The sequence below is a fragment of the Primulina huaijiensis genome, chromosome 17 (assembly GCF_012295235.1).
Source record: "Primulina huaijiensis isolate GDHJ02 chromosome 17, ASM1229523v2, whole genome shotgun sequence".
Taxonomy (NCBI): domain Eukaryota; kingdom Viridiplantae; phylum Streptophyta; class Magnoliopsida; order Lamiales; family Gesneriaceae; genus Primulina; species Primulina huaijiensis.
Window position 1 is genome coordinate 5,214,629 of NC_133322.1, and position 17,688 is coordinate 5,232,316.

General features: G+C 33.5%; 3 protein-coding genes across 10 annotated transcripts; all 3 read right to left on the reverse strand.

The window, feature by feature from the left end:
- Positions 1-1,738: 1,738 nt before the first annotated feature.
- LOC140963198 (triphosphate tunnel metalloenzyme 3-like) lies at positions 1,739-5,950 on the reverse strand. Of its 8 annotated transcripts, none has more exons than XR_012172673.1 (3): positions 4,862-5,949; positions 3,365-3,437; positions 1,739-1,991 (listed from the first exon to the last, which is right to left on the reverse strand). XR_012172673.1 is itself a non-coding variant. In XM_073422492.1 (2 exons), exon 1 carries the CDS (start codon positions 5,464-5,466, stop codon positions 4,861-4,863), a length of 606 nt encoding a protein of 201 aa, XP_073278593.1. In that variant the 5' UTR covers positions 5,467-5,948; the 3' UTR covers positions 1,739-1,969; positions 4,858-4,860. The 8 variants fall into 8 exon arrangements, 6 of the variants coding, with proteins under 6 accessions (XP_073278593.1, XP_073278591.1, XP_073278590.1 ...); XR_012172672.1 differs by having other exon boundaries at positions 4,838-5,948; XM_073422492.1 differs by lacking the exon at positions 3,365-3,437 and having other exon boundaries at positions 1,739-1,969; positions 4,858-5,948.
- Positions 5,951-12,226: 6,276 nt separating this feature from the next.
- LOC140963590 (arogenate dehydrogenase 2, chloroplastic-like) lies at positions 12,227-13,616 on the reverse strand. The gene has a single exon (XM_073422971.1). The coding sequence runs from the start codon at positions 13,528-13,530 to the stop codon at positions 12,397-12,399; it is 1,134 nt and encodes a 377-aa protein (XP_073279072.1). The 5' UTR covers positions 13,531-13,616; the 3' UTR covers positions 12,227-12,396.
- Positions 13,617-16,136: 2,520 nt separating this feature from the next.
- On the reverse strand, positions 16,137-17,688 carry LOC140962371 (uncharacterized). Its single transcript, XM_073421238.1, has 4 exons — positions 17,510-17,688; positions 16,726-16,897; positions 16,318-16,466; positions 16,137-16,222 (listed from the first exon to the last, which is right to left on the reverse strand). Exons 2-4 carry the CDS (start codon positions 16,852-16,854, stop codon positions 16,177-16,179), a joined length of 324 nt encoding a protein of 107 aa, XP_073277339.1. The 5' UTR covers positions 16,855-16,897; positions 17,510-17,688; the 3' UTR covers positions 16,137-16,176.

Here is a 17,688-nt window from a genome sequence, read left to right on the forward strand (position 1 = left end):
TTCTGCATTTCTGATGTATGTATAATCCTTTACAAAAAGATATAAAGGATCTTTTGAATCTCCGATGTATTTATGATTCTTCGTAGAAGTACGAAGGATACATATGATCTGATATTGTCGGAAATAGGGGTGAAAACCACCTCTTCACAAGGTTAGTTATTGCAAGTACGGGTTGAATATCACACTCATACAACAAAGTGCCTGTCATTCACAAAGACAATGGTTTCCCCCTCAACCTCTTTCTCATACTTTTATTTCCCTGGTATTCTTCTTTCTTCTCATGTTTCTATTTCAATTGAAATTCTAAAATCACTTATATTTTCTGTGACTTTTTAGGTATCATATGATTATTAATATAGAAACGAATGGAAAAAATTAAAAACTTAACACACTTTAAAAACGACGGTATTTTGTAAGTGAAAAAAACTTAAAGTATGTGTTTTGATAATATTTTGTAAAACATTTTTTAAATATTTTTTTAATGTGTATTCCAAGTATACTTTTTAAATAACAATTAAGATTGTGTGTTTTTTTTAAGAGTGGGTCTCATGTGAGACCGTCTCACGGATCTTAATCTGTGAGACGGGTCAACCATAATCATATTCACAATAAAAAGTAATACTCTTAGCGTAAAAAGTAATACTTTTTTCATGGATGACCCAAATAAGAGATCCGTCTCACAAATAAGACCCGTGAGACCGTCTCACACAAGTTTTTGCCTTTTTTTAAATGTTTTTAGAATGGAATAACACAAATCAAACAAAAATTAAAAGAAATTTATAAAATAATTGTCCAAATACATTCCAAGCAGCTCCTGCACAATGCCCTTCATTTGCAAGTGCATTCTCTATTGTCTCATCAGCACTCTCTCCAAACCTGCATGTTCATCATAGATAAATCAAAACGCCATGCATAAAAAATGTGTAACTTCACCGTCAAATCTAGTGACAGATATGTAGAACCAGAAGGGTGGTTGAAATATGTCGATGGGAGAGAGGTCACCTAGAATATCTTTCCGAGTCAGAAATATTCTCTATACGACAAATCTTATATATATAATATTACAAACATCCCTAGCTTAAGTCATAATCCGCATCTGCACTTGTTAATTACTATATAGATTTATATTTCAGGCCTGAAGGTCTAGCAAGTTATTTTTTATAAATCTTTTATGTCAATCACTTATTTTCACTCCTACCGATGTCGTTGATATTGATTTAAATTGGTTCAGATCTAATTAATTTTTTTTTATTGCAGTACTAATTTTAAAAAATATATAAATTCATTTTATTTCATTTTCTTATTACGATAATGACTCTCTTTTTTTCATACTTAATATTGATAGAAGTCGTTTCTATTTTTTTTAAAAAAATTTGTACTTGAACTGATTAATACTTTTAAAACTAGCAATATATGCGGTTAACTATGTCAATTAATTTAAAAGAAATCGATGGTTGTTTTATTTTGGTTTAGATTTACTTAATTTTAATGTGTTTAACAATAATTAAAGTGTAAATCTAAAGTTGAGGTTTTATATCACAGTTAAACCAACTGCTGAGACAACGCAACATGTGATTCCTCTTACACTTTCCCAGATGAACATATCATACAGGGTTTATCTACTATAATTTGTTTGATTAACGTGATTTGTAGACTATTGTATTAGTTCAAGAATTTACTCAATCCGTTCTGAAAGGTGGCTAACAATTGTAGGTTCTCACATCATTTTAAAAAAATGTCGACATGAAATCGAGAGGATTTGAAATTTCAAGAAAATGTGCTGACGAAAAAGAGAAGAAACAGCAGTTTTCTCGGACATGATGTAGAACAGAGAAAATAGGCACCCACAAGTAGCTGTAAGTTTATAAGATATCTCAACCACTAAATGTTGTGAAGTAGAAGTATTGCCGCTGAACCAGTTGCGCAAAAGGAACTTCTTTGTCATCCCTCCTTTGCTTCTACCATGGCTCTATATCCACCGTTCGAATATCCTGAATCATGAAATCAAAATGCCTCGTTTACTTGGTAAGAAAACGCACAAGGAAATTAGCATGCTTTCAAGTAAGGGACAAGGATGATTCTCAACTTACTGTTTTAAACCAGAAAACAATCATTCTACCCTCCTTTATTATATGTCTTGAGAAGGGAATTTTTCATATTTTTCCTTTCAATTAATATTTAACATATAAGCCCTTACTTTATCACCCAATTGGTAAAGTCTTGCTCCCTTTGTCGTGGACTGCCACATCAACCATCATTTATGAACAACAAAGAACGTGCCCCATTGATCCAAATCCGAATCCCCCAACCTAACCCAGATAACAATAGTTGTACGTGTTATTTACTAAAACTTTAATAGACCGCGTTAACCATGGAGCACTAACTAATAAACGCGTAAAAAAACTAAACCTCCACATGATAGTTTAGGGAACAAGGAAACTCTAGAGGTAAATTTCATTTGTACAGATCCCTTCTTATTCTATTTTTGTCCAACAAAAATAGCAACTTATAAATTCTAGGAAACATAGGCACATAGTTCAAGAACAAGCATGATACTAATTGATCTTGGTGGCATATGAACCTTTTCTACAATAATTTACTTGAATGTTCAAATTTAAAATTGGTCGAAACATCATCTTAAGGTTACAACCTGATTGTTACCATTTTTAGAACATGTAATAAAAGAAAGCTTTATGCGGTTGAATAAAAAAGTATCTGATTGTCACCATCTTCTGATACACTCAATATAAGTTAGGCCGTGAACAAAGAGCACATAAACATCCTTAGCCTTCGAGTTTATCCACGTACGCATAAACTGGCTACACCATAAAGTTAAATTTAAAAACTAAAACTACTGGCACTTAAGTCAAATTCTTTAAAATGTAGAATCACTACTTTCCTTCAATTCCACGGAAATCATTATGTTTTCTTTTCCCTGAAATTTTGATTCAATGAATCTGCATCAAACTCAGTAGCCCCATTTTCATTTTTACTAAAGATACACATTTCCAGTCAAAAACATACTACGAAGCAAGAACAAGACTATGAGAATTTCAAGAATCGATGTTGCAAATGGGGGAGGAGGCTCGTACCTGGAGATGTGGAAGAAAAACACACTAACAGATTAATTAGGGAAAGCTGCTATGGAGCCACTAAACTTAATTTCTATTTATTGTTTCCCTCTTCAGATCTACGATGCTTAAATCTTGATGCTTTTCAATGCTTCTATAGTTCTATTGAATTTGTACCGTGAGTTTTTATGGTTTGAGATGGATCTTCTAAGCATACATGTTGCAATGATCTTCTAGCCAGAATCAATTAAATAAAAATTCTGGGTACCAGTATGTATATTAACTGAAATTACCTGAATTTTTCGGGTACTGATAAATTTCGGGTCGGGCTCGGGTAGTCAAAATGACTACCGACTGGTCAGGTACCTGACCCAAAAATACTCAACCCGACCCTAATTATATGTGACTCTTAACAAAATGCGATCAGTTAACATTGAAGAACTGTAACACCAAACTCAATCACGAGCATTCCTGAACAAACAGTAGTACTCAAAGGGGTCTATGGCCTACTCTGACCTGCAAATTACTTATCAGGAGGTTTTCAGATTTTGTACATTTATTGTTTCCATTATGCAAACAAATAAAAACTCCAGGAAAAAATAAATTAAAGGAAAACATTGGAATCCTTTAGCTCATAGAAGAGAAATCATTTGAAGAAAAGTTGGATCTTATACTGTTCTTGAAGTGTTTTGGGTTAAGGACACTTGGAAAATTTAGAAACTTGAAATAAGTAAGTCAATGTTATGTGATTTATTTAGGTTTATTATATATGATAAGATTTGTTAGTAAACCTTGCACTGGGTGTTTCACAACTTAAATATTTATTTCTGATAGAGTTGCTAAGCGATGATCATCATGTGATCATGTCCCCTTAATCCAGACTGTTGTATGCTTACTAGAATGGCAATTTTGAGTTTTCAACCCCAAAACACAAATTTGTGATTTGAGTATTAACTTAGCGCCTTCACTAACGAAGACAGAGGAAACACCAGCCTATTTACCCCATCAATGCTTAGCTATACCAGCAACTAATGCATGACTAGTCCCATCAATCATAACATGATGTAAAACCCTTGGATATTCAAATTTATGGAGTCAACATCATAAGCACAATCTCTTTCTTGCAAGTCAATGCGTATCGTATTAATGCGTTGTGAAAGTCGAAACTGCATATTCGGAGAATGGAAAAACAAAGATCAAACACACCTGAACTATGGTTGATAAGCTAAGTTGAAAAAATACTGATAATGGATTATTCACCATATCACAGATGAATTCTGCAGCATGAAAAATCTTGAGAATCATAACAATGTTGGATAAAATATCAAAGTCGCACATAATTTAAATGCTAAATCTTGTCTTGTGTTGCTTTCCGGATCCCTATATAACAAATCCATTACGCACAAACATATGTGCACCGTTCAAGACATAGAGCTAAGAACTCTAAAATTTTATAACTAAACGAACCTACTGTTGCTTATAAGTTATTACTTGAAAATCCTTTTGATCAAAGGATCTGATCAGATACAAAACAGATGCAATAGCAATACATTATCTATTAATAACAAAGTTCGCTGCATTATAAGTAGATAAAGAACAATTGACAATTCAGAAACAAAAAATAAATTTTAGCAAACATTGCAATAACAATGTCATATTCGAACTCAATAAACAAACAGGCATCATTTCAGATGATGACACTAAAATCTACTACGAAGATAAGTAACCGCAAACAAGAACATGACAAAACACCTTAATATACCAACCAACAGCCAACAAGAAATACTTACTAGGATGGCAAATTTCCAGCCCGGAAGATTGCGAACTTTGACATAACTGAATCAGAGTGGTCAATTCCATTTTCTTTAAAGAACTCCTCGATCATTCCCTTAACTCTCTCAGGCTCCACGCTCTCGCACTCCACCTCGTACAAATCCCCGAATTCATACTTAGTCTCATCCACCTCCAATTTCACCTCATTCCACTCATAAACGTTCCTCACATTCTTAAACCCTCCCAACCCCACGAAACCTGATACGCCAAATTCTTCTTTTACTCTCCTCAGAACCCTTGAATCCATTTCCGTTAGCTTCCCAGGGTCCTCAAAGCAAGCTCTCCCTATGTTAGGGTCCACCTCCTCCTCGTCTTCCTCAACACGGCTCACGCCGTTGATGATAATTGCTTTAGCCTTGAGGCAAGCGAAGCATTTGGGGAGGTGAGTTTGCTCGTGGAACCGAAGACGGAATATGGCTCGGCGTGAGCTCAACTCAGAAGCCGAGCCGTCAAAGAATGTATTGTGCTGATGATGGGTGATGACATGAAATGGAGAAATCAACGAGAGCAGATTCTGATAGGAGGCCTTGTTCAGTAGTCGCAGCTTAACTTCAATCTCCATTAAGTTTCTCAGTAACGATGCCTTATTGACTGAAAAATAACCAATTTATTTTTTTAAAGAAAACGACGAGAAAATGATGTGGGTATATGATCTGGGGTGTCACTAGAGGCCGATACGATGGGATTTGGAGGAGGGATCGAGGGAGGAGCGGTCGAAGTGGTGAAGGAGGGAGGAGGACGAGGTGGTGGCTGCAGAGGAGGATGAAGATGCGGCGGCGGCGGCTCGCTTGCGTGCTTCTTCGAGTTCCTCTTTGTCTTCAACTTTGACCTCTATTTTTGTAGGCTTCCTTCGAAGCATCTCGCCTGTTCGGTTGATCTCAAAACCCGAGCATCTTCATAATCATAGCTTCGTATTTGGAACCAAAATTTCCAATGAATGCTCCACTGAAGATAAATTCGACCCGACCTTGGTGTAGGCGGTAGTCCACTAGGTCGATGGATGCGTCCTCGGTGTAAGGTTCGAATTTTCACTCCCCTGTTTTTTTTTTTTTTTTAGAATATCGTCCCAAATTTTCTAGTGAAGTCATTTTTTTCTTGAATTTTTGCTAGTTAGTCGGGCTAAATGCTGGTTCTTGATCATTGATAGAGGACTAAGTGGCCCTAATACTTTGTAAAAATTTTTAACTGTTGAAAACTAATCGATGTCTAATGATTCCCAGTCTTGAATAAAATGTCGGAACCTCATACCTCATGTGTTTAACTGAGGTGTCGAGGTCTTATTTCTCCTGGGCATGCATAAGGTGTCGGGGCCATGTCTCTCAGGTTTAGATAAGATGTCAGGACATCATGTCTTCCAAGCTTGAATAAGGTGTAGGAGCATCATGTCTCTCAAGCTTAGATAAAGTGTCGGGGCATCATCTCTCTCGGGCTTAAATAAGGTGTAGGGACCTTATGCTCCCGGGCTTACATAAAGTATCGAGACCTCATGTATCTCAGGCTTGAATCAAGTGTGGGGGCTTCATATCTCATGGATTTAGATAAATGACTTCCATTCATATTAAAAATAATAAAATGAATTTTTATTGATAATCAAATGTTGTATACAAGAACTAAGCATTATATTTATTGAAATGAAAATCATACCAAACGTCATGACTCCAGGGATATTTTGGTTGTTTTCTCGAGCTGAATCATGTGGATGCTTTCAATGAGGAGGGAGCATGTCTGACGTTGCCTCTTGAACAGCCACTGCTATCCACTAGGCCAGTTCTTTCAGAGCAACGATGATGATTGGTTGAGGGTCACCAGAGAGTGGATTACCCTAGGGACCCTTGAGTCTGTGGTCTCCTTTCCGGAGGGATCCCTCTGAGTTGAGTTTCGAGTGGAAATCTTATCTGAGTCTACAGATCTGATTCCCACATACAGCGTCATTGATGATGATCTGGTCGATTGAGTGAGCTGGGTGAGTAATATATCGGGCAGAGATGTGTACATTTCATGTATAGATTTTTGACCTGATGGGCTGAGCCCGGATGGTCTGACTTGCACTGTGAGTACTCAACAGGGTAGAGTGAGCTTGAGTGGCATGGCCTGTAATGCGAGCACTCTTGATCCGGTAGGATGAGCTCGGGTCAGATAATCTGCACAAACTCAAACAAAAAAAAATCAGTGGGACGCCAGAAGAGTTTACGACATGGCCACTCTGACACTCAATGTGACGCCCCAAACCTTGCCACATAATCATACAACATGTGACGTCATATGCATATAAAATTTCTTTTCAACGACATAATAATATAATGCATATACGACAAAATAGTGCAATCATCACACTATCTATATTAGTATAGCAGAAACAGTATAAAAAATATACACATAACTCAAATAAGACAATAAGCTATATTATATCTATACACTATCAACTACAAAACTATTTGACTAGACACACATAGTCATTCACCTCTATTCTGTCTCACGTCATAGTTCTGTAACATGTCCTACAAAACATCCCCTGAAGGGTTATCATATACAACAATCATCATCGTAATGCATAACAGTTATATTAATAAAAACATGAAATATAACCGAAATCATAACATAAATACCCGTTTTGTTGTTTCTGAACAATAAAACCATCAACAATATGCTCAATAACTCACATTCTACTTCAACAACATCAACGATACGTCTCACCCCTACTCTGGCGACAACAATATCGTCGATCGAACAATATCACGATACGTCGCACCTCTACTTCGAAGACAGCAATATGGTCGATCAAGAGATATCAACGATACGTCGCACCCCTACTCAGGCGACAACAATATCGTCGATCGAACTACATCAACGATACGTCGCACCCTTACTCCGGCGACAACAATATCATCGATCGAACAACAGCAACGATACGTCTCCCAACAACGACAGCCAACAACATCAACAATAATAAACAACAACAAATATGATATCAAATCACCCAATTCTGGTGATTTACCATCGTTCAACACAATAGTATTTATCAATACTAAACAATAACAACATATGCTCGTATATATAAAATCTGGTTATTTCTTTAATCCTGAGGCTTGTGATGTATCAAAATAATTCAACAACAATTATCAGATCATTGTCACCATATCAACACAATCATAACAGGCTCAATATATAACATTAAATAGTCCAACAACTATCAATTCAATAAAAAATATAAAACTCGATTATACATCTTCATCTTTCAACAATTAGTATTCCGGTGTATTTATTTATCAATAATAACATCAAATGCACTCTAATAAATTATCTTCAAATAATAGGTTATTTTACAACATCTGTTAAACTACAAAAAAAAACTTTATATCATCATCTATCATATACTTCATATACTCCGAATATATAATATGAATTAATAACATCTGGCAAACAACTCTTCAGCTTCAATTCAATGATTAAAATTCTTAATTATAACAAATTAGGAATAATTTAAAACAACGTCACTTTAATATTCTCTACTTCGTTAAGATCGTACACTATCCAACAATCTTCAATTTTTGTATGATTTAACAATTTATCGGATTTATTCCAGAAATCGGCGAATTTCAAACATCTTAAAAAATATAAAATTTATACATCAAATCGAAGATCTCGCATCAACGATTCCAAAACTGAAGTCGGTTCGTCAATTGGATAAACCGATAAGTCGTAAAATCAAAAAGAAAATTCAGAAGTGTATTTTTTCTTTCTTTCTTTCTTTCTTCTCTCCGCCTCACCTCTTTGTCTAAATATCTTCTGTTGCAGTGAAATTGACCGCCTCAAATTTTCTTTAAAATTGAATTTCAATTCAATTCCACCGCCTCAATATTTTTTTTAAAAAAATATTATATTAATATATAATATAATATATAATATTTAATATTTTTAACATCGGTATATCCCTTTAGACCAGTCAAACGATCAAATTTTTCAAAACACAAAACATGAAACTTCTATATATTTAAGTTTTCTATGTTATATTCAAATTTCAAATCATTTTCGAAAACCTTGATTTTTTCCTGATTAAGAATATTTATTCTTGAATAATGAAAATTTAATCTACCTGTTAGTGTGAATAATTAGCTATTGGGGTTAGGTTAAATTAAAAGGGCGTTCCTATCTTGTGGATAGGTACCTTATGTATCAATTTTTGAGTAAGTCTCTCGTGAGACGGTCTCACGAATTTTTATTTGCGAGACGAGTCAACCTTACCGATATTTACATTAAAAAATAATATTCTTAGCATAAAAAGTAATACTTTTTCATGGATGACTCAAATAAGAGATTCGACTCACGAAATTGATCCGTGAAACCGTCTCACAAGAGTTTTTGTGTCAATCTTTAATGGTCAGTTTGGAACAATAAAGTAATTAAACAATTAATAGATAGCTATGTAAAAATGAAATTTCAAGTCATAAATCTTGTTGAAAAATGCTTAAAAATTTGTTAACCTTTAATTGGATTTGTATTCTGCTTTTGATTTTGTGCCTTTGTATATTTTTGCGGTTCGTCCGTTTTTTGTTTTTTTTTTCTTCCATTCAATTTTTTTAAAATATACAATAGTGGGGAAAGCTCGAATATATAAGTTCGATTTTCTTGATATTTTATATGTTCAGTTTTCTTCATAGGCAAAAACTTGTATGAGACGGTCTCACGGGTCGTATTTGTGAGACGGATCTTTTATTTTGGTCATCCATTAAAAAGTATTACTTTTTATGCTAAAAGTATTACTTTTTATTGTGAATATGGGTATGGTTGACCCGTCTCACAGATTAAGATCCGTTAGACGGTCTCACATGAGCCCCACTCTTCTTCATATTGTTACCAAATTTTACGAAGAAATAATTTATGTTAAATCAAAAATACATTATTTTTTTAAAATAAAAAAATAGATATGAAGAGTACTCTATAGATTTGGTGTATGATTATATAGTATAGAAGTATAAATTATAACAAAAGAAAATTTGAGAAGATAAAAACTAGGAGAAAATATTTTTTCAAAAAAAAAAAAGAAGAAAACTGGAAGAATTATTAGAATATAAAAAAACAAAAAATAAATAAAAATTAAATTAATTTTTTTTAAAGAAAGAAAATGTTGCTAATGGGCTGTGGGAGTGAATCCGTTTGATGCGATTCATTGAGATAAACGAATCAAACTTCAACTTTACAATATTCGACTCATTAGTTCGTTAAGATAAACAAATCAAGCGCCAACTTTAACAACTGTACACTTTATTTATGAAAATATATATAAAAAAAGTCTATTAAATGTATTTATTAAAATAAATTTACAAATTTTAATAAGAATATTATATTTTTCTCTAAATATATAATTTATTTTTTAATGAATTTAACGAAAATATAATTAATATTTATTAAGCTTGTTTATGNTTTAAATTTATAATTTATTTATTAAGCTCATTTATGTTCGGCTCGATTACATCGCTACCTAAAGGTGGGGGAAAAGTCATGTATAAATTACCATATTTATTTGCACCAAAAATTTTATTAGATAGTCTCACATATCAATTTTCTGAAACAGATCTCTTATCCGACCTGATTCATGAAAAATATTATTTTTATGCAGAAATTATTGATTTTCACTCTATATATACACAAGATCGACCTTTCTGATGAGTATAGATTCGTGAAACCGTCTCACATGATACCAACTCAATTATTTGTACTATTTTAATATGTTTGATTTTTTTTATTTATTATTTTTCTTGGAGTTTTTTGCAAAGCAGTTTATGAACACATATGTATGTAATCTTAAGTAGTTTACAATATATTCGAAAAGTACCAACAAACGGTAACCACTTTAAAAGAAGAGGAGGTCTACTGTGAGACGGTATCACGAATCTTTATCTGTGAGACGAGTCAACCCTACCGATATTCACAATAAAAAGTAATACTCTAAGCATAAAATTTTTGGTGCAAATAAAAAATAATACTTTTTCATGGATGACCCAAATAAGATATCCGTCTCACATAATACGACTCGTAAGATCGTCTCACACAAATTTTTGTTTTAAAATAATAATGTAAAGGTACAGAGTTTGATTTAAAACTTGCTGGCAAATTCGGAAGGCACATGGCCTAATTTATCATGTGCATCCAACGAAATAAACATTTATTTTATTCCATTTATTTATGCATAATTTGCTGTATCACTTCATAATCAAAGTATTGTAACTATAATATAATATATATTTTAAGCTCAATCTATTATGATAAATACCAATTAATTTTACCAGAACGGATTTTCGACTAATGAAAAAATACTACTTTTCATTGTAAATATGTACCAGATCGAACCATCTCACAAATATAAATCCATTAGATCGTCTCATAAGAAACTTACTCTATAAATTTATATCCTAGCAATAATGGACTCCTTGTTAATTAAAGAAAATAGTTTTGGTTTTTAAAAAGCAAAATCATGTAAGAAAAGAGGCTCTAAAAATTGGTTTTCGCTAACTCGGTCAAAATGTAAGTCGATAGCCACCTCCGTGTTTATTTGTGGCGATACGTAATACGCTGACTTTGTGATTTGTTTTGAAAATTTAATCCTTTTTTCTTTTGAAGTGCTTATTATGCAATATTAGACACATCAATATCACATTACCGTCGTATCAATTTCATCTGATAAAGTTACTAAAGTTTAAAAAGCAATACAAACTTTTTATAAAATGTATTGCATATCAGTTTTGTGATACGTGTCTCTTGTCCAATCTGATCCATAAAAAGTAATATTTTTTATGACAAAAATATTACTTCTAAAAGTAAAAAAATATTATATTTCACTAATCACTATATGTATGAAACATGTCGATTCATCTTACGAATATAGATTGTAAGATCGTATCACAACAGAGCTACTCAACAAACAAACAAATAAAGCATATTAACATTGATATTTGACAAATTTAGGTGTCAAGATCACAAAAAAGTCAAAGTATAAATTATCAAAATTGCAATTTTGATAATATGATAACAACATAAATGGTGTGATCAACAATCAAAAAAGGATACACATGTATATATTTGTGTATGTATATGTTTCTTGTGACACCCCTATCCTTAGTAGTGCTAGAAAGTTCTAATAAGCATAACTAAAGGCCATTAAATTGAGCATGGGAACATTGCTATCTTTTTCAATGATGCAATCTAGACAATATCTGATCAAACTAAAGAGAGCACAAGAATGGAAATAAAGTTCATGTGATCAAACTAGTTGGACCAAATTTTTCCATACAATCTTTCTTATTATTATGCAAATCCGATCCTCAAGAAAAATGTCCCATTCGTTTAAAAGGCAGTGACATAAACAGGAGATTCCAAGTTCCATTCTTGACATCAAAATAGGAGATTTATGCCGTTGGTCATAATTTATTAGAAACCATTTCACACCAGAAACAACGTTAAAAAGAACAGGCAAACATAGCAAAGAATTGCCATCCTAACAGCTGTTGCCTCCGCCGCTAACTCTCTCCGATGGAGATGGCAACAATGGAGTCCCATTATTCTTGGGAAGTTTCGCCAGCGTCGGTTTTTGAACACCTCCCTCCTCGGATTTCCCAAACAACTGTTTCCTCAGGACTTCATGTATGTGCCCAAACAACTCTTTCTTCAATGCCTCAAACGCCAAGTCCAGTCTCTCTATCTGTTCCATTGCATTCTTATTGTACATAAATAGCCCATAGTACAAATCAAAGCTATCACTAGAAGTATTTTCCACCAAATCCAACAAGGTTTCGTAGCCTCTGGTGTTAATCGGAGTATCTTCCAGCTCCAACTTTTCAAGAATTCTCCCCATTGTATGGGTAATAAACTGCGATCCGGCAGCATACCTATCGTGCTTCGAGCACGACATCTCCTCCATTCTGCAACCTTCTTTCTTGAAAATATCCAAGAAATTATCAACCCTTTTTAATCTAGAATCTTCATCCCCAATCCTCACTTTATCATACACAAATGGCAGATCCTGCCAGCTGTATTTCCCACTTTCGGGGCCAAACATGGGGTGTGTGCAGAGTATATCGAAGTGGGTGGGGAGAACCTGGAGGAAAATGTTCTTGGGAAATTCTTTGACAGACAAAACATCTACAAACAGAGTATTCCTCCGAAGTCGCTGCAGGGGTAACGATTTGAGCACTTGCTCCGTCGAAAGTATGGAAGTACACATGAGTATCACATCAGGGTGATTCTCGCAGAGATCGTGCACATCGGAGAAGTAAACTGCACCCATCGATTGCGCGATCGAGAAGTAATTGGATCGAGAGAAGGCGTAGACCGTGTGCCCCTGTCGAATGAAAGCCTTCGCCAGGAATTGACCGAAGTTGCCGAACCCGACTATGGCAATTCTGAGCTTGGTTGACTGGGTGAATCGGTGGTTGAGTTGGGCTTCGTAGTCGTACGGCTGGGCAGCATCGATTGCCCGGACTGTAAGACATCGTGTGCAGCGGCGGGAATGGTGGCTCTGGGGAGGCGACGATAACAGTCGTTTTTGGTGGCGGAGAGGTTGAAGGGAGGGCAGGACGGCGGAAGTGGCTGCGGCGGCGGCGGCAGGGTTGACTGAGGAAATCGAAATCATTTCTGCTGAACTGCTCAGTCGATGAATCAATCAATGGATCACTTAACGAAATGAAAATGCATCGATTCAACGAAAGAGGATGGGACATCTATATANTTTTTATTTTTATATTGGAAGTGATTATTTGGTTTGATTTATATAATAGTGAGGTGGACGGTGGTGAAGAAGTATGAGTAATAGAAGAATTATTAATCAAATCGATCAATGTTACATATATAAATTTATAAAATCGTCTTACAATTATCGTATTTTTTATATAATTATAAATGATATATTTACANAATTTTATGAAGGAATTTTTTTATGTTATCTTTATTAAATGTATCTTTTAATATAATAAAAAAATGTTAAAATGTATTTAATAATAGAAATAGATAGAGAACAAATAAAGAAAATAATATGTATGAACGAAAACTACATCGAGACAAAAACAAAAGCAAATACAAACTTTAAATTTGAAACGATGAAAGCTAATAAATCATAATTGTTGAGCCAATCTCGTCGATCAAATAGGACATTGTAATAAAATCATATCATTTTAAAAGTAACATTTGAATACATACATGCAAAATATGATTCACGTGTTGTATCACACACACATCACCACTAATTAAATTGATCGTGCATATTTCATATATAATAATATTATGTAACTTTTGTATAATTATGATTGGAGATACTAATAAATATTTATAATTTTTTTAAAATAGATCAAACAAGGAGAAAATGATACTCAATAATGTCACATTAAATTATAATATTATATTTAACATATTCAAAGAAAATCACTTTTATTACTTGTGTGAGATCCATAAAATCATAATATTATATTTGGAGTTAGTGGTCGTTGGATCAAGTGGATCTTATGTGAGATCCACATGATCCAATCACTCTACATAATACGATAACATGATATACACTGAGGATGCTTAAATATAATACGATTGTGTCTTAAGAATAAATTTTAAGCTGATTTAGAAAAATCAATTTTTATCGAATTTGCAGATTTTTAGAGTAAAATCTATGCATATATGAAGAAGAAACAAGGGAGTTGGTCTTGACTTGCTTGGATGCTTGGATTGATGGATCATCATCTAAGTGAAGATGTTTGAATGGATGGGTTTTAAATTCATCGATTTCAAAACTTATTTTGACAACGCAATTAAAATAGATTTGAAATTTCATGTATATAAAATTATGTAATTTTCAATAATCTTTGCGATGAATTTATTCAAAATGAGTGTTATTTCACATCCATCCATCAAATTCATTATCCAAATCAAATACATCGATCCGAGCGCGATATAAATCCACATGATGAAATTTTTGGGCGTTTGAATTGGTTGATTGATTAATTATATCGAATTTGCAGTACGTGCTGGAAGGTTTATGATATAGATTTTAAATGATTTTATTTTATAAGAATTTTTTGGTTCCATGAATTTCAAGAGTGTCTAAACAAATGGGATGAATTCTTCTTGGATTAAATTCCTTTAATATGAAACTAAACTATCCTACATCTTGAGATATTTTAAGTCCTCGTACTCAAATATAATATTAGATTTATCTCGGTTATCTTATTTTATCTAAACACTTTCACAACTTATTTTTATGAATTGTTTTTAGATTTGAAAAGATGTTTGGAAAACTATTTTAAAAAATAATTTTATAATTAAAAATAATTAAGAAGATATTTGAACAATTATTCTATAAAAAAAATCTTTTAATTCTCATTTAACCCGACATTTTATTAATTGCAAAAATATCAAAAATACATATCAATTGTTCCTTAAAAACTATACTTGGATAAAAATTTTCTTTAAAAAAAATATTTTTGATTGAAATTAAAATAATATATATGGAAAATTTTAAATCATTTTTATGTTACCTTAATTTTTCATGCAACTGATAGGAAAAGGATATTAGACATTAATACTAAAAAACTTAAAGGAAAATTATTCTGATATTGTCTTTTTTTTTAATAAGGACATGAAACTTAATTTGACAAGAGTGTGATAAATTGAATCGGGAAATATATAAATTTGATACATCTTGGGTAGCAAGAATTATATTGTAAGTTTTCTAGAATTTGTCCGTTGAAATATAGGCTGTGAATTGATATCAGTGCCATATGTTAGGATTATAATATTTATCTATCTATTACGTGGTCAAATTTTATTCCTTAGATCATCAACATATATGTCAACATTCATAAAAATATGGTTAATCGACATGATCTAATGATATTGGAGTAGAGGAGAACCACTTTTGTTGTATATAGACTAAACTCGTATGTTAGATATTTGATGTCTTGTTTGGCAATGGATGAGATCTCCATACTTTTTGTATTTATTTTTTGGTGTGTACGGTTTGAATAATCTATATATTTCGACCAAATTACATTCCAACCTTGGGAAGCTTAGATATCAATCTTTAGGGAGGAAATAACTAAATAAATTTTTTTTTTTCATTTCTTAAAACTATTATGTGCTGTTTTTCTCTTAAAAAAACTACTGTGTTAATAATTTACATAACAAAAACAAAATGAAATTAATGTTTGAAACATGATGAGTTAGTAGTATACAGGCAGATTTCATATCCCTTGCATCCTACAAACAGGAAGGTAAGAAAAAACATATGGACGTCCTAGCCTTGGATGCCGCCTCCCAAGCAGTTGAGACAACGCTGAACCCTACAATAACAAGAAACGAAGAATAACAGTTCTGCAGTCTCATTGTCTCGCAGATTTAATCAAGATGAATAGCTTTTTAATCGGAAACCACTTACTTGAATCCATCACAAGTAGGGCAAACACATGGATGTATAACCAAAGGATCATAGAGAGGAGACCATTTTATTGTACCATTTGTTTTGCAAAGCTTGCAAGTGTAAAATCCCACTCCTTTACAACTCCCACAAGGCTTTCCATATTTCTTCTGCAAAAGTAAACCTGTATGACAATATAGCTTGGAAAGAAATGCAGTACCTATTATTTTTGTTGAGCTAAAATAGATTACAATTGTGAAGCAGCAGCAGCAAAAAAATAACGAAAAACTCAGAACTTGATATGATGGGAAGAGTCGAAGACACCAGAGATTTTGATGCCCTGTTCGAATATAGAACGGAAATCCTTTTAGAGGCGAGTTCTAAAGGAAAAAGGTAGTTAGAGTATCACTCCATCCCAGCAGTTTCAACCTTTCTACGCAAGGTAGCTTGTTCAGACATGGAAGAGGTCAGAAAACCAATAGCAAAAGATCCACCAAGACCCGCAGCCGCAACAGTAGCAAACATGCGCAATAGTCGAGAAACACCAACCTTGGACATTTGAAACAGCAACTCGTCTGTATTTAGTTCAGAACAAATTTAACTGCAAATGAAAGAAAATGAAATCTGTCTCCTCAGAATGCCACACGATACAATTAAACAGCAAAACCCACCCTGTTTCTTGATACCCATTTCTCACTTTCGAGTTCAATAAAACACATCGGAAGATCTTGTTGGTCCTTTAACTTTTTACATTAACTTAAGGCAAGCTTATTAATTTGTTTATCACCCCGTTTGCAGTCCTTCATATACATACATAGAGATACATGGGTTTGAGTTCCACCAATTTCACATTTACACATTAATGCTCCAGAATCAGTCTGCTGCTTACATTCAATAACATATGTTCATTATACAATCCATTTACTCAAGGCATTCTTACAGCAAACAATATCCCACGATGATTATTTTGTCCCCACGACGTGAAATCATGTGAAGTAAAAACTACAAAAAGACCACGACGGCTGACACTCTTCACCGTAACGCAGAATCTCAATATAATAAAGTACAGGAGACAATTTACAGAAGGACTCAACAAAGAAGATGATGACCCATGAATCAAGAAAATCTACAGAAACACCAGTGAAGGCAATTTAGCTCAAACATAAACCATACAATTCACATAGTAACAAAATTCAACCAAATCATAACTCACTTTCGCGGGTAAAATATCCCAATCCAAACCAGGAAATAACTCTTCGTTCGTCTTCACTCGTCAATCAAGGATTCATTAAATACTCAGATGAGGGCTGAAAAGATTTGGAAAGAATAGGGGCAGAAGCAGCATCGGCTTGGAAGTTGAGGTGAAGAACGAGATTGGGAACGAGGAGGTTT

Excerpts from the sequence above, each read along its gene's own strand:
- LOC140963198 (XM_073422488.1), bottom strand. The coding sequence starts at position 5,466 with ATGGAGATTGAAGTTAAGCTGCGACTACTGAACAAGGCCTCCTATCAG. Across the intron at positions 4,238-4,861 it reads GCTGGAAATTTGCCATCCTA|TTTCGACTTTCACAACGCAT; the intron begins GTAAGTATTTCT and ends CCGAATATGCAG.
- LOC140963590 (XM_073422971.1), bottom strand. The coding sequence starts at position 13,530 with ATGATTTCGATTTCCTCAGTCAACCCTGCCGCCGCCGCCGCAGCCACT.
- LOC140962371 (XM_073421238.1), bottom strand. The coding sequence starts at position 16,854 with ATGTCCAAGGTTGGTGTTTCTCGACTATTGCGCATGTTTGCTACTGTT. Across the intron at positions 16,467-16,725 it reads AAGCTACCTTGCGTAGAAAG|AAGAAATATGGAAAGCCTTG; the intron begins GTTGAAACTGCT and ends TTACTTTTGCAG. Across the intron at positions 16,223-16,317 it reads CCTACTTGTGATGGATTCAA|GGTTCAGCGTTGTCTCAACT; the intron begins GTAAGTGGTTTC and ends TTGTTATTGTAG.